The following is a 27,171-nucleotide window of genomic DNA, read 5'->3' as shown; positions in this document are numbered from 1 at the left end:
CTTCATGTCTTTTGAGAACTCATAATGACTTTTAAAAAATATAAATTACTTGCAAGTAAGAAATGGGAACATCTGTTCTATGGCCTAAACTCTCTACATGTGCTGTCATGTGGCACCAAGCCCTTTTCCCAGAGGTAGATCGTGTGCACCCAGACTATCCTTTTGAGATGTTTTACATATGTTAGCATGTGGGCATTTGTACAACCATGTCTTGCATCAATGGGTTCAGCAGTAATCGTGGGAAATAAACTGCTCTGACTGTAGATATAACTACCTCAGGGCTCCAGAGTCAGTTCTGGCACAGAGCACTCCAGTTCAGTCAGGCTTTGCAGACCCTTTGCTGCAGCACTTTCAAAACCTTCATTAAAACTAATGGAACGCTACTTTTGAAACCTAGGAATCCTTGAATAGACTTTACTTGAGCTTGCTACTTATATATCAAGCAAATAGTGATTTTCAGAAGCCAGATTTTTTTTCTTAGTTACTGAAAGCCGTTTCTGAAATCGTAAGATTTTAGTTTTTAGAAGTAATTTATTTGCTCTGAGATGTGGATGAGTACCAAGTTGAAGTAAATTTTTGCAATAGCCTTTTTTTTTTTTTTTAATAAGAAGAAAATATCAAGCTAAAAATATATCCTGGAAAATGTAAAAAATATTTCACGAGATCAATACAGAATGACTAGCTCTGTATTGACTCTAAAGCTTGGGTTATTGTTTTCTGTACTCTTCTCAGAACTGGTACCTTGTGAGCTTCAACATTAGGTTTTTGGGCTATTTAGCATATTCTTCATGACAAGGTTGAATAATTCAATAATGTATATTTGTGTGGTCTGTATAATGTGTGTGGTCAACATAGACAGTGGTTTTCTTTCTGAATTTTCTGAATTTAAAATAACTTCTATGATTTTTAGGTTGACTATTAAACACTTAAATGAATTTGAAGTATGTCTCATCTATTCAGAGGGCTAGTAGTGTTGGAGCCATGGTAGTCTTAAGTGCATAAGCAAGGCGAGATTTGTTAAGTAGCAGTTTTAAAACACTTTGGAGCTTTGAAGTTTGATGTTTCTATATCAGAGCTGAAAACCTGTGTGCCCAAAATCCACCTATTTTTCTCTTTTACTTTAGCTGTTCTAAAAAAAATTGCATTATTTCTACCCACAAATGCTTCCTCTCTTCCTCAGTACTCACAGTTTTTTATTTTCAGCTTGCAATGCGTATTGACCAGCTTTGACTAGATGTACTGCTTTTATAGTTTTGATTCGGATTCCTGATGGGACAATCAGGATAAATACTACTAAGTTTCTAGTAAAATACTGATTCTGAATTTTCTTACCATAAATATTCCATTATACATGCTTACAGTAGACTGTGTTTGAGAACGTGTCCTTCAGGTAACTAAATCAGAATACTTTCAGAGACCAAATACACAAGAGGCAAAAACATGATTTGAAGAAAATTCTTTTGTTTTTGAAAATGTATTTGTATAAATTATGTTTTTGGAACTATATTACTGAGCTCCCTAGCGAACCCATTCTTTTCCAGCCCTTTCTAGACAGCAGAGTACAGGCAATGGAAAAGACTGATAGGATATCTGTGGGCAGATGTGCTAGTAGCTTTGCAGAGAATTCAAAAAAAGTTCATAGTTAGGAGGGTAATGAGAGTCCAGACTTAAGCCTCTCTTGGAGACCCATGATACACATCCCAGTTGTAGGTCTCCAATTGTTAAAGTCTGCTTGCACTAAGTAAAACACCACTAACTGCAGAGTTCTCTGTGAAAGAGATACTAGCTTATCTATGTCCATAAACAATGTATTTACATTGAGAATTGTATCTATATAAGTTACTGTCAGGCTTCTCAGCTTTATGAGGATCACTAACTCTACAGTTCTAAATCCAGAACTAAAAAATCCCTGCTTGCAGTCTCCAGATATTCGTATATGTTGAGTATTGGTGTCATTTCTTCAAATCATGGACCACAATGAGATAAAACAGATTTTAGGTAACCACATAGTATATTATGCTGCTAAGCTGAAACCAGTTATGTGTGATGCATCTTGCGCAGCCATTGGGGATGTTTCTTAAAGATCATTATTATGGAAATCTTAAGGGGAAGCAGCCTCAATTCTTCATAGAGTACACTTCCATTAATCATTCTGTTGGTCAAAAGGCACAGATGGCTGCAGTAATATTGCAGGAGATTAATGAGGATTTTAAAAGAAGTAATTTAAGTGTACGACATCATGAAGGCTTGTAGAAACACTAAGGATACTAAAATCAGTTATGTTAATGCTTATTGATGAAAGACAGGCATGTCCTGCCATCTTGGAGGATGATAGTACTTGAGCAGTGTCAACCCCATCATTCTGCCTAATATGAGCATCAATGTCACATTGACTAGATTGTGTTTGATGTTGCTTTCTAATCTAATCAGAGAACTAGACCAGGAGGCACTTTGTCATGACTGAGTAGAATTTCTGACACAGTTACAGAACAGCATTTTAAAAGGTTTTAAAATATATATATATTGCAGAAAAAACAAGTATACCAAAGGCTCTCAGAGTAAGCTGTGTATTTTTCAGACCTGTGGAGCATCAGAATTATAGTCTCACTAATTCTAATGGATCCATTTTCTCATCCCAGTAAAGTGGTGTTTTTTAGTGTTAAGCATAGTACATTATGATCAGATAGATTATGCTAATCATACATCTGCTCTTCAGTTAATTTTTCTGCTATATTTTTAAAATATGTTTGCATTAGGTATTTGATCTGGTGTTAAGGAGGAAAGAAATCTTGCACCTCTTCTGTTCTTTAATGCAGGGTTCAGGGTGAACTTCCCTGAGATGTGATTGAGCTCAGATCTGCAGTTGAACAGTTCATTTGCTTTTATAGAGGCATTGCATGGACAGCACCTATCAAATAAGCCAACCATGTGGTCCTCTCTGACACTATGGGCCCTAGAGGTAGGAAGGATGTATTAGTAGCTGTGTGGATTATGCAGTAAGAGTGAAGGAGAACACTGCTTTTTAGCCTCAGTGTGATATCTGAGTCCTTAAAACCATTAAATGAGTTGCTGAGTCTGACCTGGAAAAGAGAATCTGAGAGACCAAAAAAAGTGTGCTGTTTCTAAATCCAGTGAAAAAAATCTTACAGATTTGGAAAAAATCCTGAAAGATCTAGGTCCATGTGATTTTCATTGGCACTTATTGGGTAGATCTCTTTACGTGCTTTCCTCATTGAAATCCCATGCACGTATTTCTGAAGGAAGGATTTAATTATTGTGAAAATTTGCTCTGAGGTTTACATTTTGAGTCACTAATTTTCCTTCCATTTGTGCCATTCTTTTCCATTAAGGAAGAGTTATTTATGAGTTATATTTGTTAAAGCCATAGATATCACCATAGGAGTTCAGACCTTTTAAGAGGTTGGAAGTCCATTCTGGAATCTATTGAAACACTATACCTTTCAGGGGGCTGTGCCATACATACATCTCCCGGGCTGAATTGGATGGAATAGTATGTTTGAAATTGCATGAATGTCATCGTTAACCTGCCAGTGCCAGTTTCCAAAGGCTTTGTATCCTAGCAAGCAGGTTATATAAACCTCTTGGCTCAGAGTAGATCTGCGGTTTTGAAAAAGACCTTCTAGACCACATCCTCAGCTGGCAGAATTTGGCCTGGCTGGGTGGAACCAGGCCAGCTTACAACAGTCTAACTTCTCTCCCTCCACCTCATCCTCTCCTCTCCTCTCTCTTCTCTCCATGTACATAAAATTTAGCAAATACCCATTATGTCTGTATACAAACAACCAGCTTTGTGGTACCCCAAATGATAAATGCAATGTCCTTCCTCCATTTTTTATTTTTATTTTGTAAAAACAGTTTAGGAGACTTGAACAAGGACAAGAAATTGCTCTTAAAAAGGCATGCAATATCATGTAGCTTCACCTAGAAGCTTTGCCATTCTAAAAAAGCAAACCAAACATTCAGTTTAACTCTGCTTAGTGAGTAGTGTTTGCAGTACCTATTATTTAAAACATCTATTTTTGTTCATACAGCTTCAGAATCTTTCACAGACTGTAAACTTCCCTATCATTAATTCACAGATAATTAATCTCAAATTTTAATGAGAAATGATTAGGCAACCATCTACAGGAATGTCTGCAGTAAGTAGTTGCAGGGTAAGGAAATAGTCTAGATGTCCTGGTTCATCCTGCTTTCTACAATTACCTTTACTTACGTTTCAGTGTTTCTACAATAGAAAGGAAAGAGAATGAAGTTATTGAATTCAAGAATAGCTTGGAAAATTACAGTTTATCCTCAGTCATCTTCTGTTGAGTCATAAAGGTATAGAGCAATAAAGAAGCGCACACTAACCTCTGTGTAATATGTAGGTCGCATGCTGCAGTGTTCAGTAAAAAGAGATTGTTTATATAAAAATGTTACTATTCTGAAAGAACTACTGCACTGGCTAACTGTATCAATAATTCAGTTAATTAAATGCCAAATTAATGACAAAAGCAAAACACTTAGTGCAGAAGTAAAAAAAGTATGAACTGTAAAAAAAGGAAGATACCAAAGTATCATTTATTATACTATGATATAAACTGATAAAGGCTACACATATGTAAGTTATTCTAGTAGAAACATTAAAAGTGTGAGAATACTAAAAGAGAATGCATGTTAGGTCTTTCAATTAAAAAGCAAAAATAAATGTAGGTAATCCCCCGTGTTTTCACTCTTTAATGTGTTATTGCATCAATGAATCTCTGGAGGGAACAATAGGGAATATGAGGGAATTATGTATGGCTGAATTTGGAGGATTTTAATGTTGAACTCAATAATGTACATTCTTTTATCAGTTTTATTATTTTTATTTGAATACCAACATTTTGGGATGGATTGCTCTGGAAGTATTTAAATAGGAAGAATGTGAACTTTAGAGCATCTTCTGCATACTGGTCGTGATCATTATAAAATATGTAAGATTTATTAGAGATATAAATGGGTAAAATGGCAGTTTGGGCTTCCGTTCACCACCACCACCACCTTCCCCTCCCTTTTCCTCTTTGCTTAGTTATGATTCTGCAAAGCACATGTGAATACACACTACCTGCTGGGGTGACATTTTAAAGTAATTCTGAACAGGTATGAGTCACTTCACTAGTTTCACATGCTCAGTTTCTCCTGCCTAGGTGTAAGATGATGGGCAATTGAGCCCAGTAAAGCAAGTAATAGAGCTTGCATAGTTTCAACATTCTTTGCACATGCAAAGTGAATAAATATTACATCTTTTTTTTATATTCTTCACTGACCAAATCTATAACCATTAATAAATATATTCAGATCCCACTGAAGATAATAGCTGGCCAGGGGAGTCACTGCAGAGATGCACAGAGAGGCAGCAGACTGCAAGAAAGTCTAGCTCATCGGGATTTGTTCTGTAATTGATATTTTAGTTCAGTAATATTTCTTGTCTTACGTCAATGAAAACAGGAACAATAGTGTTAATCCAGTGTGATTTCCTAGGAGAAAATAGGTCTCCCTAGAGACAAACACAAACTAATTACCTATGCACAATATGTTGACTGTTTAGATAACATAATTATTTTTCATAATACATATGTGTATTCGTATACATATGAGTGTGAGAGAAAGGAAATCTTGTATCTAATTTACTATAGATGTTAATGTTTCTTTTTTTTTTACTTGATGAAATGCAGGAGTGCACCACAATCAAAAAATGATTTTGCTAGTGCAGATACTATTGCCTTTCGTATTTCCACTATTAAAATCCTCTCCATGTTTTCATGAGCAATAGGATAGCTTTCAGCATGGTGTTCATTAATACAGCTCAGTTCAGATCTTAATTCACTCTGGTGACAGAAATTATTCCAGTCACAACTGGTCAAAGCTCTTCTATACTACTTTGGAAAGCCAAAAGAGGACTTATTGGAACCAGGTTCTTCATAGGAAGTAGGCAAAGACTCTTTTAAGAACATTTTCCACATTTCCTGAGAAGACGTTCCCATGGAAATCTAATTGAGCTAATAGCTATGTTACCATTTTGGCAACTTGCCTGCCTGGTGAGGGAATCTCATTTTAAGGGGTTCCCATAGAAAGCCATAGCTTAAGTCTCTGCTGCAGAGTGATGGTATTCACTGATGCCCTTCAGCTCTGTGTCCTGTCAATGCAGCATTTGAGAACAGGTTCATCCTTGTGGGGCCTGGGTGCCCTGCTGCTGTGAAGGAGGGCTGGAGACAGGGAATGAAGCGTGTCTGGGATTTTCTTCTTTACTATAAGGAAAAAAAAAAAGCAGCTCATGTTTTGTTTGGTTAATTTTTTTTTCCTTTAAATTATGACCTATGAAAGAAGAAGAAGAACAACAAAAAAGCAAACAAAAACTTCTCAGTCCTTTGAATGTAATGGATTTTTTTGTTTGTTTGCTTGTTTACTTTTTATTTTGTTTGTTTTTGTTTTGTTTTTTCATTGGGTGGTTTTGTGGGGTTTTTTGTTTTCTTTTGGGGGGGGGGCTTGTTTTGTATTGTTTTGTTTCTTTGTACGGTTGGTTTTTTTGTTTATTCTTTTGGGGATTTTTGGTTGGTTGTTTTTTTTTTATATATATATACAAGGGGTAGTTGTATAATGAAAAAGACCTGGCTTCTCAATTCGATGCAAAATCGTGCTTTTAATTCAACACACATTCTGCCATCTAGTGACCAGAAGAAATTGTACTGACCAGCTGAAATTGTGAGAAGCCCCAAGTACTGCTACTACTGCATATTACACTATTATCTTTGTGGGAGAAACTGTAATATGGACTACAAAGACATCAAATGTATAGAAAGCTTCTTCAAGCTTCTGAAAGTCTTCAATTAATCAGATCTACTGAATTGAGTTGATAGTTCTGTCTCGAATTAATTTAAACAATCTGGTTTTTTATCTATTTCTACAGCCCTCTAATTTCTTCATTTTCTCCTCTGCATCATTTTCTTCCCCTTCACCTGGGACTTATATTGGCATTTTACATAATTTCTGGGAAAAACATGGCACAGAGAGGATGTTGTGCTACCGTACATAGACAATTTGCATTAATGTACATTCTGGCTGCAAGACCTTTGATATTCATTCTGTAGTCTAGAGAAATTGAAAACACTAATTTGTCTATTTACAGTTCAGGAGTGGGTAGGATAGTATGGCGTGTACTGCTGGAGTGCTGTGGGTGAGAGCAGAAAATGACAGTCACTTTGGGGAATCGATTGCCTCGTCTTGCTTTTAATGTTCTGATCAGCCTTCAGGGAGCCGTGCACCATCTCGGTTTCCAGGCAGTTCAGTACAAGCTGAGGATGCTCGGCAACTCTCAGAGGTTGATTTCATTTTACACAGCCTGAAGGAGTAACCCAAAAGGTCTCAGAATCACATTTTTAAGTTCAACAGTGCATTCATTGTAGTCACCAATTATAATGCTGAAAAAGACTTGTTTTATGAATACCAGTGTGACCTGTGCCACCAGTAGTACAATTACACTTATAACCAGATCACTACACATGCCATGTGACATTGCCATGAAATGTGACATAAAAATAACTATAAGAGCCAAAACAACAAGGTTTATAATGTCAGCTGATCACTAGGATATATAAGTAACAGCCTTACAAATATTATTAAACAATCTAGGCATAAAATCTGTTTGACATGTACCCTAATTTTAATGATTATCCACTTCTCAAACAGCAAGGACTAGTCATTGGTGAGTAGAACCTTGCAAAGCTGGTATTTTTCTTTTGTATTGCTCAGTCTTCCTACTTTGCATTTTTATACTGTTAACAGATGTTTTTTCTTCTTTATTCCTACAGAGAGCACATGGCACCTCTCTTCTCTCCTTAAAACATATACCTACATTGGCTTCAAGATCTTAGCTTCTCCTTTAAAAATTAAAAAGTTTACTCAATAGGAATAAAAAATCCCATAATATAACATAGAAATAAAGGTAAAGCCAATGGGACTACAGATAAGAGTTGTAAAAAATACTCAACTGTAAACTTTGGAATTTCAGAAATCATTGTGTTGGGGTTTTTTTCGCTCCTAGAAGGCATGGAACTATCTTACATGCTTCAGAGTTATATGTAAAATGAAATTATAAACCACATGCATATTAATATATGTACATTGCTAAAATGCTTTTAAGTATTGGTCCATAGTGTACAGCTGAGGAGAGGAAGAGCACTCATCACATTGCAGGAAACTATTGTACTTCTGTAGCCACCAAAGGACCTCTGACAGCAGGATAAATTATCAGATAATTAACCTCAGATTTTTTACCCCAAATACGTGGAGTATGTTATGATTTCTTATAAGTCATGGTATGGTCAAAATTATCCATTCAAGGTTCCCCATAATGCTATTAGTTATTTGCATTTTGAGGTATTTATTTGAGTTCTATTCTTATGCAGGTAGATTATAGCGTTAACAATGTAATAAAAAGCATTAAAACACCTTTATGTCTCAAGGCCTAACTTAGAGTCACACTGGCGATTTCTGGATAAGGCCACGTACCTGTCCCCTGCTGAAAAGATTTGCTGTCCCTCTTTGTTTAATGAAACAATCTGACTAATATCAATGTTTGAGGTAAAAGGACTGTCCTGTTTCACCCGGGGGAAAATTAGGATATGCATCACCAAAAAGTTCTGTTGCAAAAATGGTATCTGCAAGAATACCATGTTCTGGTTAGAAAACTTATTTTTAGCAAGAACTAAGTAAGAAGAGTGAGCATTATAGAAATTACTTTACTCAGAATCTCAGTTCTAGCATCCTGTATTATGTACCAGACGTTAGGTCTTGAATCATGCTGACTTGACCTTGCAGGACACCTCTATGCCAGATACTCTCTAGAGTAAGATGGTTTCTATCACCTTTCCCGCACAAGCAGATCCTTGAATCTACTGTGCCATTTAGTCACGCTGTAGGCTGACTTGGGTTAAAATGCTTTTCCAGCCCAGAAAGCATTTAAATACATCTCGTCTGTGAAGTACTGAGGGAAAACAAGTGTGCAACTGGTTCATCTTCTGCATTTGTTATGTAGCTGTGATCTGAAAATGAAGGAAAGTTTTATTCTATTCAGTATTTATTGAAAATCATGGTGGTCACTTAAGTAAGATATTTTATTATAAAATGCTTCATAAAAAGTGCATTACTGCTGAGTCTTCTAGATTAAACAATTTTGAGAGCACTGTTTGTAGTTACGAGCAGAAACTGGACACTTTTGATTCCATTACAAAAATGTATTTGACCCCTACTTTTCTTTTTCTATGAGACCTGAATTTTAATGAGGCCTGAAAGTCCTCACTCATGCCAGTACACAGCATTTCCTGTTACTGCTTTTGTTCTCATTTGGTTAAATACTTAGCTGACTATGAGAATGAGATAAGTCTGGTTCCATCTTTTGACAAAACTTGCAACAGAATATTTTTTATCTTTGTTATGAAACATTCATCTTTAATATATATGTAGATATTTACTATATAAATGCTTAATATATCAAAGGGAGATTAGTTGAAAAGTGCATCTCAAAGACCATCAGCAATAACTGAAGAGAATTTAATGTGTAAATTAAAACTGTGTTGTTGCTAAGTGGAAAAAAAAAAATAAGTTGAGTCATAATTAGATCCTGCATCAACAACTTCTTTTTTATTTTACTTAGTGGTACTCAGGAGTAACTCCATCGTTGTTAATGGAGCTACACTGGGTGTAAACCACAATCCAGAAAACTGATCTCCTGGACTTTCCTTTGCCTCTTCACCAGAGGTCTCTGTCCTGCAGGATGCTGCATGTGCCTGTGCCCAGCACAGGATGCTGCAGGACTGGGAGCGGAGCATTCACCACCACCATGTATGCCTCGGGAAAGCAATCCTCTAGCAAAGGTCTCCCATTATTGCACTCTGTAACTTAAAAAAATCAAAATAAATCTTCTGCAAAAATGGTGCTGTATCCTCTAAATTGCCTGACAGGAAGGCAGTGTGCAGGCAGGAAACTCAGAGCAAATGTGCCTTGCTTTCTCAGCCTCTTCAGGGGAAAAGCTACATAAAGTCTCTTGCCCTCCACCATGCTGTCAATTACAGTTTAAAAGGTAATTGTATTGCACCTTTTAAAATTGTAATAGTATCATTCTAATCTTAATTTGTATTAGAATATTGATTGTAAAACTTCAGCTATAGTAAGACATTGCCCACAGAATAAAAATCTATCTTAAATCAGAGGAGTTGTAGAAGAGGTGTATTTTGTTCGAATATATTCACAAAATTTTATAACATGGATATGCTAGTATACATATACATGCATATAGATAAATACATAAATATATACATTATATATGAATAGATATCATTAGCTTTTATATGTGTTTCTGGGATGTACTAAAATGTTGAATGTTTAATTCTCAAATTATATTTTATTTAATAGATTGTAAAATATTCTCTTTAGAATGCAAACTGTATTGGTGTTCTCAAATGAATAATTTAATTTATATTTTAAGTGATGCCATTAATTAATATTTACAAAAAGAAATACTAATTTGAAGAAATATATTAATAATTTACTAGAAAGGAAAAAAACCCACTCGCTCTGCCAACTGACCCCTTAAAAATATCTTTGCCTTTTATTATTTATTTACTCTATATAGAAATTTAAATATGTTACATTTATTATTTACCAAAACAATGTGTTTGCAAATAATATTTATCAGTAGCCTTTACATCCTATACAATGTTTTGCCCCTTTTGAGGCAGGAAGGTAAGTTTTATGCTCTTCATGACTTTACAAATTAGGGAGAATTTTGAATTTTGCATTTGCAAGGTAACCTTCCAGCAGAAATGTATTTTTATAATGTTTATTCCTAGTGCTTCACACACCTGCCTCATCAGAAATTTCATGCAGTTGTAGTTGAAGCAGTTTAAATGTAAATCCACAGTTCCCAACACATGCTTCCTAAATTACAGTCCCAACAGAAAGTGAATATGTAGCGTGAAGCTGTGGACAGTTGTGAGTGCCCAGGAGGGCCACAGGGAACTGAGCTGAAGACACAGCAGTCCCCCTCTGAGTGCAAGGGACCCTCCACATTTTGTCACAGAAAGGAAAAATGGACTCTGAGTAGAAGGCTCAGAGGTTTGTGCAGGACCAGGGAGGGAAAAGTGCAGCAGTGATAGGATAAAAAATGAGGCATTCTTGTCTCCCCTACTCTGGGCCTGTATGTCATTGATTTTTATGTAGATTTCCCTATTAAAATCAATGGGGACTTCTTTTTAAATTCTGAGGGCAAGCGGAAACTTGTAGTTTTTATAACTGCGAGGCTTCAGAAAGGATAACATCCAGAAGCATCTGTTCTGCTGGATTCAGCCTAAAAATTAAGCTGTTCATTGGCTAAATTATTATTGCTTTGCATTTCCACCATTCCCAAAAATGACTTGTTGTCTTTGTTGAAGGCTTCATCAGCCTGAAAGATGAGTGCAGCAATAGAAGTCCTCTGGAGGAACAGCAGGCTCTGCTGTAGAACAGCAATGTCTAACACTGTCACAATCATTTTCTGGTGTGGTTTGTACTGATTCAAAATACAGGAATAAAATGTCTGCATTTGAATAATTGTTTTTGTCCCATGTCGTGCAGCTGATTTATAGTATGTGTCAAAACATTGACTGTTGGTTCATACAATAAAATCATGTTTGCAAATCTGCAGTCACAAATTTAAATATTTATTAAAAGATGAGTATAGCGAAGTTAAGTTGATGTTAACTGCCATGATCACTTGCCTGACTCTTACCAGCAACTTCCAGGTATGTTTAGGAACATATTGCATGAGACAGTATGTGACTTTTGAGAAATGTCTACACACAAGCTTTCATAAACCTTTATTCTGTCTTTAGAATTTGGAATGATGGGAGATCATACAATTAAAAGTCAGCGACCTCGATCTGTTCATGAGAAAAGGGTCCCTCAGGAACAAGCTGATGCTGCTAAATTTATGGCACAAACTGGTAATACATCAGTTACATTTTTCTATTTACTGTTGTTAATTTTAGCAAAACCACTGCATGTTTCCATAATCTTTTGCTGCATATTTGTCAGTTTTCTAAGCTGATACTTTTTTTGAATCATTTATTATTTTTTTTTTCACCAGTTAAAGTCCATAAATAAAGTAGCTGAGAATTAGGTAGATGCTACCAAAACATGGATTTTAGTGTAGATACTGAATAATTTTGTGTAAGCATGAAGTTCTTTAGTAGTAGAAGCAGTCTCACACATACAAGACACAGGACAGCTTACTGTGACATATTACCTTTTTTAGAAATAAGATGTTAAGAACATGCTTCAGAATTTCTTTACAAATAGACTGAGGTCTAATCCCAGCTTTAGCCATTTATCAAATTAATTACTAGGGTGAGTTTAATGTGCGTACATTCAGCATTTACTATCTTTGGCCCAGTACAATGCTCTATTCTTTAGCTTCCAGATTCATAATTGCTAAATGAAATTGGATGTAAGTAGTTTTTAATTGGATGTGCAAGTTATCTAACAGCTTTTAATCTAAAACGTATTTTCTAATTTTGTTTAAGCAACTTCATCTTCTTGAGATAAAGTTACAAAAATGATTTTACAAACCTAGAGCTGAAGTAATTATTTAACAAAAAAAGCACGACAAAACCCAAAAACCGAACCAAACTAAGCCAAAACCAACAACTACAAAACCCCAAACAAAGCAAGCCAAAAAATCAAACACCAAAAGGAGCTTGTTTACCAACAGTTGCCACAACTGCCTTTTAGGTCAATGACAAAATTTCAATGGTGAGTTGAATTAAGCTCTCATACACCAAAACTACTGCCCATTTTAACATCAGTAATGATCTGTGTATCTGTTGGTAAAATCTAACTCTCCCTACACATTCCATTCCCTTAAGTTACTGTATTGAAAATCTTGTGCCCCATAATTATTGTATGAATTTGAAACAACTTATCTGTATTCCATAGCTACTAACATAGAAAGTATGCCTGCGTCAATCATACATAATGCTTCCAATTTTATATTCACTTTAGTAAAAGATCTATAATTGCTTCTATTTATATTGCATGTTGACTTCCTTAGTAGTAGAGTGCTTTACTTAACAGATTTGCAGAATTCAATGTATTAAATAATCTAAATATATGTATAGCCAATCAGTGTAGAACTGTTTGGCAAAGATTTTAGAAGGAAAAAGTCTGTTTCCCTCCTATTAATCTATAGGACTACTTTTATGGCTAACTCCCAGTAGATGCTGCTGTAAGGAAATGTAGTAGAAGAAGGTAGCCTAGAACCCTCTTGATGTCCATGCAGCTTTTGTTTAGGCAAGTAGAATTTATTACTTACATTCCTAGCTCAGACTTATAATGTTAGTTACTTACTGCATAGAATATTACATACACTACATAGACTTTGCTTTTATGCTGCTTCTTGAATTCATACAATTACTCCAAAAAATAGGTAAGATGATCTGGTTTATTCCCTCATATAAATACCTAAAACTTTCATATTATCAGGTAAAACTTGTATTTGATAATTTTTAGTTATGCATTGCAGTGCATCTATTAAGTGTGTTAGAGAACTGCATTATAAATGCAGCACCCTACTATCACCTCCTCATAGATTGTGTGTGTGGAGTTGGAGATGAACATTCAGCATTATACAAGCTTGATTTTCAAAGTCATGTTCTGAAAGCATGTGACATGTATCAGCAGAGCATATAAATTTACATCCCCAACTTCTAGGAAATCTGTATTTTACATTTTATAGGTTAACACATTTTAAGTAATACTGTGCTCTTTTTGGACATACTAATTTTCATCTCTTCTTCATTTTGATTTTCCTTTGTACTGATCATTGCATATTTTCTTCATCTCTAATGCATTCATTTTCTCGTGATGAATGTGATAGCTTCTCAAACTGATCAATAAGTTTTTTTTCTAACGTATCTGTCTCATTAATTTACTCATGTACCAAGAAGACTAATAGACTTTAAAGTAAACAGATACTGAGTTTATGAGGTGACATATTTTAAGCCTGTTTAATATTTTATTCTGTGTAATAGTGAAACAGATGCAAAAGTGCTATAGAATATTTGTATGGTTTAAAAAGGCAGAGACAGGAATGCAGAATTGTCCTGGAGAAGATTTAGGAAAAGCATGTAATACTGTCAGAGTAGCAGGCTTAATCCACTAAATTTTGCTGGGAAAGGAAGAGTTTTAAAATTTGGTATTTAAATATGTATTTTCCTGTTTTTTTGTGAGTGATTTGAGGCAGTGAATAATTTTATTTTAAAATAATAATAATACTGTGTGAATAATTTATTGTCCTATATTTGTCATTTTATGTGCTTGGACTGATCCTTCCCTTAGGTGTTTTGGGATTTAGAGAGTATAATAAAGGTAAGTGTTACACAGATCAATGAGGCCCTCCATACAGTAAGTTATGTTTCCTCTTACATATTGAGCAGCAGGGGACAATAAGGACTTGGTAGCTTGCCAATGGTTAATTTGAGATTGTGGGTTTATTACAACAGATATAAAAATGTAATAGTTCTCCAGTAACTTAAAACTACAAGGCAAAGAAAAAGTAGCCATTTTGCAAACTTTATTTCAGAAAAGAAAAAAATTGAAAAGACGAAAAGAAAAGAAGATGTATTTGCAGATTATATAGGCAATCCGTTTTTTTTCTAGAAAATAAATAAGTATTTATTGGCTTAAATTAAAAATAGTTAACTGTAGTATGATATGACTATAAAGATGTTTCCCTCCTTTAAAATACTTTAAAATAAGTAGTAATTATACTGGAAGCAGTACAAAATACTCTGACAAATAAAAAATTACCAAAAAATCATAATGTGTTGTGCAAAAGGAAGCAAAGTAGTTGGTGAGATAAGTTGTTTATCTTGTCTGATTTCACTCTTTTTGCACCATACATCATGTTAGTGTGGAGGATCTTGCTCCAGCAAATGTTTAAATGTTCTCTCCTTTACATATGTCGAAGTAAACCGCTAGATTATACCTTTTGTGAATGGACAGTACACATATGCTCAGAACACTTAATAATTAATATTAATTTTGAAATTCACTTGATATAATCACAATTTTTAGTATCATGCTACTCCTATTTTTCACGGTGTACCAAGGCTTAAGAGCAACTTTTTATCACTTTATAATATCTGGAATTTCAAATATTTAATACTTCACTTCTGTATTTTATTAGCTATGCACTGTCACTGAGTCTGTGTTGGAGAATGGATAATTTACACTGAGAATATATGACTGTTTTACATAATGAGGAACATTTTGAGAAGCATAGCTTTGACTTTTTCTGCTGTTTGACCTTTCATCTAAACCATTTTAACAAAGACAAAGTCAAACTTCAAACATGTAGGAAAAGACAAAAATATTAGCCTAGAAACCCATAGTGATACAACTATTTTTACCAGGTACATAGGGCTTATAGAACACGTTGTATAATTGTTACTGTCTACCTAGATATTAGCTATATTTATAATGTTAAACCACCTAACCTGAACCCAAGCCACGTAACAATCTAATCAAAATGCTAAATTTGTCTTAGAAAAATTATTTAACAATAATCAGTGATTAAATGCTTATATTTTTTCATCTAAAAAATAAAGGAAATTACTACAAAAATCACTTGGGAGAATTTTTGTATGCAAAAAATCTCATAATTTTTTTCTTGTCCATAGAAATTGTTATAACTGTATGCAATTTTATGAAAAGCAGAGGGATTTGTCTGCTAATTATAGAGCATTCTGTCTTGTTACTGAATAAGAAGCACATTGCTTTTAAAAATATTGCTTCTTAGAGGACTAGCAGAGACAAGCATTTTGCAAAGGTTTCACACTTGGCCTACAGAAAGAAAAAAAAAAAAAAAACAAAAAAAAAAAAAAAGAGCTTGAACAGATACTTACTACAAAAGCACAGTTTCAAGGAACAGGATATAATTTTCTGCGCTCTTGGAAATAGCAACAGTCTTCCTGGTTTGCAGACATTCCCAAAATTTTGGAAAACTAGATGTATATTGAGATAACTGAAATTTTAAGCAAGCTATTCAAGACTGAAGGTTGTATCATGCCACTGACACTAAAGAAAAAAATGTGTTTCAAAAATGACTTGGGTTTAAAAAGTCAAGAGGGTAACAGAGGCTTCATCATGCCATTTTATATTGATTCTTAGTGGAATTGTTGAGTGAGGTATATGCACATTATTTTTGCTTTTACTTTCTGAGAATACTTAGGGGTTCCAGTTCTCTAAATATTAATGCCTTGGGGAAAGGAATTTCAGAATTGTGTGTGTGGCTGTTCACGGAAACTAAATCTGAAGCAATCTTTCCTGAACATCCATGGAAGAAGACTTTATGCAGTACTTGATTTCAAAAAAATAGAAATAACATAGCATGCTATCTCTCAACAATTAAAAAAATACTACACTATTCAAAGGTAGGGTATTAATATATCACATCTGACAATTTTTAACATTATGGTATGTACTATATGCAGCAATGAGGTCTAGCACACCCGTAGGTCAAAATCAAGGAGCAGGTCTGGGTATTAAATAAACAAACCAAAGTTCCCATCCCATCGTTTATGTTGAAATTTGGTAAGCAAAGTGCTTCTTTTTTTTGCCAGGAAACTTCTCTCAAATGCTATATGACTCACTTTTGCTGAAGAAAATAAAAGAAATTAGGAGGTTGTTTGTCTTTAATCAGAGTTCCCTTATTGGTAGAGTTCCTCAAATTATTTCCTAGCCTTTATTCTGGAGTCATAAGGATAAATATAAAAGATAAATCCTTTACTATTATATTAAAGAGTTGTCTATGTTCTTTTAGCATCTTGAGGGCAGTGTTGTTTCTAAAATGTTGAAGGGCAGTAGTTCTCATAAAGCTGTAAATGATGCTAAGTGATCAAAGTGTTTCCCTCTGACAGGCGTTATGTGACTGCAGCTTTGTAGGTGTCTTTATTTTCTATTCATTGCACATTTTCACAGCTGCTTTACTTCATGAACTTTTAAATATTTATTTTGGTGCGGTACTTTTTTCTTTGATTTATAAGAGCAGACGATAATGAGCTTCAGCAAAAAGAAAGTCTCATTAATACTTATGTCTATATTCATGTTTGTTTGTTGTCTTGAATACAGGTGAATCTGGTGTTGAAGAGTGGGCCCAGTGGAGTACCTGTTCAGTTACTTGTGGTCAAGGGTCGCAGGTGCGAACCAGAACTTGTGTATCACCTTACGGGACACACTGCAGCGGCCCTTTAAGAGAATCAAGGGTTTGCAATAACACTGCCCTCTGTCCAGGTAGTGTTAGCAGCCAATAAATAAAATTGTGGATGTTTTTGAACTGTGTAATGATAAGAATTTGAAACTATATCTTATTATTATTAACATGAATTTCATAAGTTCTGCAATTGTATCAGCATTTAGAATACTGTTTCTAGGCAAAGGGCCAGACAATGTTCTGTGCACAGGAATGTCTTCACAGACTTTCCTTTGCATTGTTCTGGCAAGAAAGTGCAACAGTTACCCGTCAAAGGAAGAAAGACCAGACAAAAAGGAACTCTTTTACATCTGACATAATGTAAACATCATCATTATCTTGCATCACAGTTTTCCTACACCTTTTCCCTCAGAGATCTGGAAATAGTTGGAGTTCAGCAGTAGCTATATGCTAAGGAGAAGAGACAGGCATGTTCTAGTTAATTGCTGAAAGAGCCCTCCTTGTTCATTTAGACTTTAGCTGTGGATCTGATTAAACTGGGATGGAAAGCAAAAGGGAAGTTATAGGCCCTGTGACTACATTAATTCTCCTCTGCTGTGTCTGAAGCACAAAAAAATATATGCCTCCCTTCAGATGCACAAATACTTTATCTGTTTGTAATATTTGATCCCAAGAAGGTGGTGAGCCATCTTCAGGGGAAGCTCACTCCATTTTTGAGGTAAACTAAACTGTCATACACAGAGAATCCCCTGGCCTTTACTTCGGTAAGTAGCAACGTATAGAATTAAACCCTCAGATCGTTACTGTGTGTTGAAAAATACCCAAAGGGAAGTGCGTATGTGATCCCATCAGAGTTTTTGCAACAGCAATATAAGCATTTAGGGGACCTCTGTAATGGAAAGCAACTTAAAAGATTGTCTCTAGATAAACCATCACTGTAGTAAAAACTGCTCTCAGCACCTAATGCTTTATTACTGTGCTTTAGGTAAGCAATTCACATGGCATTTTCTAATATTTCAGGGTAGAAACCCCCACACAGGGCAGAATTTGATCACTTGACGTGCTTCAGAACAAAAGTAGCAGCTATTTCTGAAGAGGTTAGGCTAGCTTACGTTCTGCTGCAGGTGGGATACATTGCAAAACTCTCAACTTAAAAGTACAAGAATTGTAAGTGAAAAAAAGAGAACTATAAAAGTAAAGAACAAACATTCCTCTGAAACTGTATTAAGTGTAAGCATGAAATCACAGTCCAGCACTTACTGTGGGATGCAGTTCTGTCTACTTTCTTGCTCATTTTGTATTACCTAAGAAGAGGCAAGACATTTAAATCACCTAATTTTACAGAATTTTATCTTCATTCTCTCCAGTAAGGAATGAAAACAAAACAAAACAAAACAATCATGTAAAGCAAAAGCCAAGGTAATTAATTTCCTGTCCAAGTTAAACTTAAAAAAACCTGATTCTTAAAAAATCACATTTTCTGGCATACTTCCAAACATTGCTCACACAAAAAGGGTGCTCCATATTTCTCATGTCACAAAGGAGCTCTTTCCTTATGCATGAACTCCCACTTCAGCGTACAGCTTTTGTTTGCAGATGCCTGAGCAATGGCTGTCTGTTCTCACTGGCTAACAGTGATACTGCCAAGATATTTTCCTTTTCATATCACCACAGCTGATTCTGATAATCTTTATGTGTCTTGAGTTACCTTTCCAAAACAATTAGTCTTCTGGGCTTAATCTTGCATGTTGTTTCACAGAATTACAGTAACCTTATTAATATATCTTCATCTCTGTCTGGCTACATGATCACGACTGTGTGGCAGTGTGCAAGACGGCAGTTTAGAAGTGTTCTTTTTGCAGTCACAGCTGCATTATTTTTTCAAACATCCCTTCAGTTACCAGCCGAAATATCATCTGTCCTCATTATGTAATCTGACCCAGAGTTGCACAGTTAGGATTATCCCTGGTCTAAGCATAATAAAATGCATAGTTTGTACACTAGTAGAATTAAAACACATTTGACGAAACAATCCAAACATGTGCATACATAGGCAGGGTCTGGCCTTGTTACCCAGACCTGCATAACTCATTCCATTCAGTTTTTGGACTCTGTTAAACAGAATAAGATTTTATATCATAGAGTGTAAAGTAGAAGCAGTACACATACAAATAAGTGGACAGTGGTCTCTCCTCATAACCTATGAATACACAATCTACTAGGGCATATACATCACATGTTTACATGATCAGTAAAAGGAGCAGAAAAGGTGGCATTTTGAGAGCTGGAATAGTGTTGTCTAATCAAAAAGTTGTCCCTTCAAAATAAAAAAGTATGCAGAGTGGCCTCCTGGCCTACATTTCAGGAATGCATCTGGAAGCTTCAAAGAAACCTGCTAAACTTGCAGATACTAAGGGAAGCTTCCAGAATATTTCCATCTGTAAAATAATGAAAGAACCATTATTTATGTAATTTTTTGTTTATTTATATTTCTTCTGGGTCAGTACTATTTCAGGGCAGGAGTCCATTAGATAATTCAGTCTACAGTCTTCTAGAAGAGTGCAGCAGAGTAGGCAACAAATCACAGATCAGGTAACCATTGTTGTCACTCATCCTTTTGTGAGCAAGTACATCTCAGAGCCCATTACTGCAGTGCCACTGATTCATTTCAGCTTAGTGGATCATTTATAACACAGCTAAAACTTCAAAGATAAAGAACGTGGAATTTCCATAATCGAAGATCATCTCAATTAGTTTTTATTTCTCCTTCTCCATTGCCTTCAACAGCTTTTACCATGAAATTTAGCTGAAGCTCAGTACTCAGCTTATGGGTTAAGCAAGACATGGCAGGACCAGGAATTCCCTAAATTATTTCAAATATTCGTGTGCTCAAAAGCTATATTTTGGCTGCTGTGATATGCTAAGGCTGCTTTACTCATCTCTTGTTTTTTTTTTTCATAGGGCTCACGTCAATGAAGTTTAGAGATATTGCTGAAACATTGCACATTTTGATATATTCTGTGCCTGCATAGTACGCTAACAAAATTGTTACCGATAAATAACCCCTATGTTTTTTAATTCCTATAGTTTTTTTTGTTAGTAATCTATGCTCTGGAAGTTCAGGTCTTCACTTAAGAGGAAGAAAATAAGAGTAAGGAAAAGTTAAGTTTATAATTAGAAAGAGGCATGGCAGAAGTATAGTAGAAGTATGGCTTAAATGTCAAGGTTAGGGGACAGCTATTAGAAAGTTTGCTGAGTTTACTTATTATGAATTTAAGAAAGATTTTTTACTGGACAATTCAGGCTATAGTAAAGGAACCTATAGTTCATAATTGAGTTTAACTGTGCATGCAAACCCCTTCATTTAATTTTAAAAATTCCTTTAATGTAGCATCTGCTTAGATGCAGTTATTTACCATATTAATCCATGATACCACTCACAATGAAACATAAAAGATTATAATAGCTTTCCAATATCTGTTAAGTTTAAAGCTGAACAAATCAAAATCATTTAAACCCCAATAAAAAATCCCAAAATATGCTTGTAGGATGAAGGCCAGCATGGCCTCATGCCTCCTCCCACTTCACAGCATTTTTGTGTTGTGAACACTGTGGGTGTTCACTTCAATATGATTAGGTTCATAGAGTGGTAGAGAGAAGGGAAAGATGCTCTGCAGTAATCCAAACTCGTTGTGCTAGCAATGTTTTTGACAGATAAGTTGGCAATAATCTGAGTATTTTTATCCCAAATAATGAATCTTGCATCTGAAACTGTTTTTCAGAAAACAGTAGCTCCTCTGTGGGCCAGTTCTCCATATGGTGTAGTTTGGCATAGCTCATCTGGCTATAATTCATCAGATATTATAGGGTTTTTTACATTTAGAAAATGGTATTAAAGAAGGAAAAGGTAAATGAAATATCAGAAAAAATATTTAAAGGTAAGAAACTTTGAAATAAGATGTTCTTTTAAAGCTGATCTGGATATTGGGCACTCCTATGGTGCATTGACCAGATAAAATATACTTGATATTTTTTTCTGATGTTGTTTGTTTTCTCAATGTTATGCATTTTCCATCCTTGTCTGTATTACGTATCTACTAGTTTCAGATATACAATTCCATAGATACTAGATGGTACTGTGAAATGTTTTACTTAATGAGTTAAATTTGTCACAGAAGATGATTTTGGAAACAGCTTACTTTAAACCACAGCCCTATAAAGTGAAACATTTGGTTTTGTCTTATGCTCAGATGCAAAATTACCAAAGTATTATTCACTCTTGCCAGGAGAGACATGCAACCTTTTGGCTCAAAACAAAATCTTTAAAGAGCCCTTCAGCACATTTTTTTATCATATTTAAATGAAGACAACTAACATAACATTCTGATAATATCAAATCAACCTCTAAATTAAACAATAGACTTAAACACATATGTACCCTGAAAAAGCTCAGGCTGTGTCTACATAGTGTCAGATCCTTTCTAATTTGTTGTTTTGTACAGAACACTATTTTCTAATTTTGATTAATTTTGATTTGCTTTGTTTTGTACTTTTTAAAGTTCTTGCACCTGAGCATTCCAATCAACCACTGTAGTATCAGGAGATTAAATTATACGGTTGTTATTACTGACTGCTGTTTGGAATCTGATCTGACAAATTGTTTTCTCATTAATATTTCTCATATGATAAACATCATTGTAGTCTTAGAGATGTGTCTGGATTCAGAATCCAATACTTTTCCAGAGAGAAAAAAAATCTTCAGCTCTAGTGCCCCCAGCGCAAGAAAGATGTGGACCTGTTGGAACGTGTCCAGAGAAGGGCCACAACAATGATCCAAAGGCTGGAGCACCTCTCTTAGGAGGACAGGCTGAGGGGAGCAGTGGTTGTTCAGTCTGAAATAGAGAAGCCTCCGGGAGGACCTCATAGTGGCCTTCCAGTACCTGAAGGGGGCCTACAGGCAAGCTGGGGAGGGTCTTTTTACAGGGCCGTGCAGTGAGAGGACAAGGGGTAATGGTTGTAAACTGAAAAAAGAGAGATTTAGGTTAGAGATCAGGCGTAAATTCTTCAGTGTAAGGGTGGTGAGACACTGGAACAGGCTGTCCAGAGATGTTGTGGGGGCTCCATCCCTGGAGGTGTTCAAGGGCAGGTGGGATGGGGCTCTGAGCAGCCTGTTCTAGTGGAAGGTGTCCCTGTGCATGCAGGGGAGTTGGAACTCGATGATCTTTAAGGTCCCTTCCAACTCTGAAAATTCTGTGATTCTGTGATATGCCTGGATCAGAGGAGCTGTGTACATATAATACCTGTTGACAACAATCAAACATAAAGGATTATTTGCAGATATAGTAATCAATTTACTAATTTTAGAAGAGTTAGGTTCCTGGTTTTGGAAAAATGTCACAGTTATTCAAGTTTTCTAAAATAACTAGACTAAAATCTGTCACTTTTACATTAATTTGGAATGTTCCTGAGGGTTGGTTTGGGGTTTTTTCTAATATAATGCAGATTGATGTGATATTTAGAATAATTTTAATAAATCCAACCATGTAGGACAGAATAATTATTGAGCTTTTTGATCGCTTGCACCTGACCAACTAAATAAACTTCTACCAATTGAGCTGTTATCTTCTGGGTTAAAATCTTCCCTGAATGAAACTTGGTGGGTTTTTGTCAGGTACAATTTCTCAGAAGTTAGCTAACAAACTTTTACCTCAACACAGCATCTGAAATGTCAGTTTTCCTTACATTTAATGAAATGCAATAGAACTTACCTACATGCAGAATTTCCCTTCATCTTCCTGATGATATTGTGATAATATGCCACTGAGCTGAACCTCTTTCCACATTGCAGGCAACTGAATTTCACCTCAAGAAATGTTATTCTGATCCCTACAAGAAAAGGGTTTTATTTGTAGAAACTGGGCAGGTGATACAAGCCTTCAGGGCAAATGAAGTTATTTGAGAACATGAGAAGTTCTTTCACAGTGATGAAAAAAAGTGAGGACAAACCAGAAAATCTGTTTCTTGTGTAATGTTGTGAACCATTTCAAATGGTACACTGAAATGCTGAACACTATTTCACTCTCCAGATACGCTTCAAACAGAGCTGTAGAAACACACAGTTATATCATACTGAGTATGATGCTCAGTCTGGGTACCAAGTCTCTGAATGCCATTTGTTAAATGCCTAACATTACTACAGTTCTTATTACTACATTCCTGTTCTCACATATCCTAATTTAAACCCATGCAACTGCTTTTATTTAAGCACAAGAAAAATAACCAAAGTTTGTCTTGTAGTATTTTTCAATTTATAAGGAACTGGTTTACCAGTGTGTGTATGGAATTGTCTTACCAGTATATGCTTGCCTATAATATATTAGATAACTTTCTGAAAGTTTTACCTAATTGTTTCTGAAAAGGGATTGCATGTGGTGTATAAGCTCATATGGATGATGTATATTAGATTCTCCTAAAAATTAAGGTAGAGAAAGATGCATCTTCTATGGTTCTTCAAGTAAATTTATGAAATATTTGGAAATAAAAATATTGGTATGTGTTCGTAATTAATTGTGTATTCTAAAGGTGTTTGAATCATGTTAAATGAACTTTTTTTTTTTAGTATAGAGTAACACGTATTACTGTTTCTGTTAAATCAATGAATATGTTCACGTAAAGAAATAGCGCAAATCTCTTTTGCTTATGTGGTCTTGGAATTTTTGAGTAGGATAAGCAAGCACATGTGCTGCACTGTTTTCACCAGAATTTGAACAAGTGAAACCATTGCAAGAGAACAGCCTGAATTTATGATGTTGACACAGTAAAAAATGATTGCGTTTATGTCTATATTTTAAAAAGATACCTTCATTTATATTTCTTCCAGTTTTTAGAGTTGCCTTGAGACAGAAATTATATGCCTGATTTTAACAAAGACTAATCTCCTGAAAATCAGGACTAATAAACATATCTCAAATCAGGCACCAAAAATAACATAACTGAGTTTTGAAAAAGGAATCTTTCTTAAAAGAATGACAGCAAAAAAAGTGTTGTAATGGTGTTAAAGATTAGAGAAAAGGGTTCAAAGTGAAATACATGTTAGAGTAATTATACTTTTAGATTTAAATTAATTTAATTTTATAAAGGATTTATTTCCCAGTGCTGAAGAGTGCTTATGTTCTGATTTCCTTGAAGTTGGCAAAATAATTCTCATTTAGAACATTGATCTTGTTTATTCTGAAATCCTTCTGTTGCTTCTGGGTCTGTTTCTGGTTAAAATCTGTTTGGTTTGTTGCAGTGCATGGCGTTTGGGAGGAATGGTCACCTTGGAGTTTGTGTTCATTCACATGTGGTCGAGGCCAAAGAACTAGGACGAGGTCATGTATACCTCCCCAGTATGGGGGAAGATCATGTGATGGACCTGAAACACAACATAAACCTTGCAATATTGCACTCTGCCCTGGTGAGCTCATATAACAACTTTCTGCTTTGTTACAGTGCATTTGATACGGGTTCTTTGTGATTTCTTTTATTGCCCTTTGCAGACAGGAAAAAAAAATAAAATATGCAAAGTGAGTAGACAGACTAATATGGTTCATAATTCTGACTGTAGTCAGTGTTTAAAGAATATAATCAGAAGGTAACTTTGTGCAAGTTATTGCACAAGCAGACAGTTTCTTCGAGTCTCTATAGGGCACTGTATGTTGTTTAGGCAATCTTGATTCATGATGGTTCTTGGAGAACTAAAAGGTGGGCATCTCTCAGTGTGGTTTAAAGGGAGACATTTCAGAGGTCACCCAGTTCGTGTCCACCATATCTATATGAATTATGTTTGTGGTTCACTAATTATTTACTTGTCATATAACAAATGTATTTGGGAAACTTTAAAATTTTAATTGTTATTAATTTATTCAAAGGGTAATATTTATATGTGTACGGAGAGAAAGGCTGACACAAACTAGGGCATTATTTGAATCCCAGTTAATCCCTTATGGTCAGAATTTTAAGTGCTTTATTTCTGTGAGTTAGTTGCTAAACCACGTTCAAAAAAACTATCCCTAACCAAGTAAACAATGTGTGGGCTTCATGTTAAATCTTCCACCCACTGAAACTGAAACTAACTAAAAAAAAAAAATTATTCTTTCAAAATTGATTTTGAAGTTTTGTCCATAGACTATGATTAAGTTTGACCACAATTTTCAATATGTGTCTATGCATGTGTATGTTTGTACAAATGCACACAGATATATATGTGTGTATATATATGCATGAGTTCAATAACCACATGGAAGATTAAATATCTAATTATTGAACTAATTGTAATACTCAGCTATCAAAAAGGCGTTGGGTAGCTGTAAGGTGAGAAATTTCTTTTGTAAGTTCTGTCTGAAAACATGAAGGTCACCCTTCCAGTAGGCTTGTTGAATATTCACAGTTCACAACACTGCTGCAAATAGATTCTCCATGACCAGGGCTCTTCCTGAAAAGGGTTGATGGACATTTCATTAGCAAATGATCGTTTGATGATTTGAAAACAGAGATGAAGGAAAAAAAATGGAGCTTAATGCCTCACCAATTGAAAATGAAATTTCTTAGATTTTCATTAAAGTTGAATTTCACTTTTCTCCTGGCCGGCAAAGCATACTCCAGCTTTAGGACAAAATTTGTGAAAAGTTTTAGTCTTTAATACAGATGCAAAAATTTTTAATTAATCCAGTTTTTGGTCAAGTTAGCAGCTATGCAATTTTACACGTGCCTACACAAAAGTAATTAACGTAATACATGGGCATGAAGCAAAGCTGAAAACAAGAAAAATGCCAAATAAAAATAGCAGAGAACAAAGTAATGCATTCAGATAACTTCAGTATTGCAAAGAAGCACAAAATGTACTACACCTAACCTGTCAAAATAAGCAGTTATTTGAGAATTCTGGATTTTGAGCATTTGTTTGTACCTAAATGACTTTCACCAGAGAAAGTTATATACTGGTTTCATTTAAAAGTAACAGTTTAAATCTTTGCTAAACATTAACAGTTTCTGAAATTTGAACATTCAATTTTATAAGGGAATAGTCATGCTGAATTCTTTATTCTTTTAACCTTATTTCTGAAATAGAAAATTTGCATGCTATTTTCTCCTACAGATAAAGAAGGGAGATGTGTGAAATATATATGAGAAGTCACGGAATGAGTTTTGTCCAAAGACACTATAATAATTGATTTGATCTTTCCTACTCTGAATAATACTATATAGAAATGAATAAAACTGAAGAGGGTGCATTGAGATGTGATTTCCATAATGTTTTCCTCTTCACATAAAGCTTTTATGATTAATGAGTGCAACTAGCTTCCATGTTTGGGAAGATTTCCATTTTTTGCTGAATAAATTATCAGGGCACAGCTTCATAGCTTCAGAGGCATCTGTATTGAGAAGCAGTTTACAACCAGGCATTAGATAGAATGTTTAATATAGAACTCTGGGAAAAAGGCTCAGAAACTCTTTCCCTTTAATTCGCTGGTTGCTGAGATCCTGTGCATTAGAGATATGGATAGTATCTTTGAACCGTTAGAAATATTCTGCAGTTACTGTCAGGCAACAGTAAAATAATTCACCTCTGCATTTCACTGAACATCCATACAGATATAGTATGTTAAATCACTAGCTTAAAGATTCTGCTTCCTGTTTTAATTAACATCACCAACTGAGGAGGCTGCTGTTCCAACCATCCTTTAGAAGAATCCTGAAATCAGGGGCTGTTAAGTATGCCAAGTTAAGTTACCAGTTTTCAGCAGTGGTGCCTTTATGTCAATAGTAGTTATAAAACCAGGTTTTCAAGGAGGATTATTAATCAAAATTGTATTACAACCTACATTTTGAGTTTATACTGGGTA

General features: G+C 35.0%; 1 protein-coding gene across 9 annotated transcripts in view; it reads left to right on the top strand.

The window, feature by feature from the left end:
* Window positions 1-27,171, top strand: part of ADGRB3 (adhesion G protein-coupled receptor B3) — a 464,008-nt gene that overhangs the window by 171,620 nt on the left and 265,217 nt on the right. For 7 of the 9 annotated variants that reach the window (XM_051613843.1, XM_051613841.1, XM_051613840.1 and 4 more), the window contains exons 3-6: window positions 11,910-12,020; window positions 14,413-14,442; window positions 17,206-17,367; window positions 24,579-24,743. In XM_051613843.1, the coding sequence (XP_051469803.1) occupies window positions 11,910-12,020; window positions 14,413-14,442; window positions 17,206-17,367; window positions 24,579-24,743 (468 nt within the window). The remainder of the gene's footprint in view (window positions 1-11,909; window positions 12,021-14,412; window positions 14,443-17,205; window positions 17,368-24,578; window positions 24,744-27,171) is intronic. The other 2 variants (XM_051613838.1, XM_051613842.1) reach the window with 2 other exon arrangements.

Source organism: Apus apus, chromosome 3 (genome assembly GCF_020740795.1).
Source record: "Apus apus isolate bApuApu2 chromosome 3, bApuApu2.pri.cur, whole genome shotgun sequence".
Lineage (NCBI taxonomy): Eukaryota > Metazoa > Chordata > Aves > Apodiformes > Apodidae > Apus > Apus apus.
The sequence above is the reverse complement of the archived record's forward strand: the minus strand, read 5'-3'. Positions and strand labels throughout refer to the sequence as shown.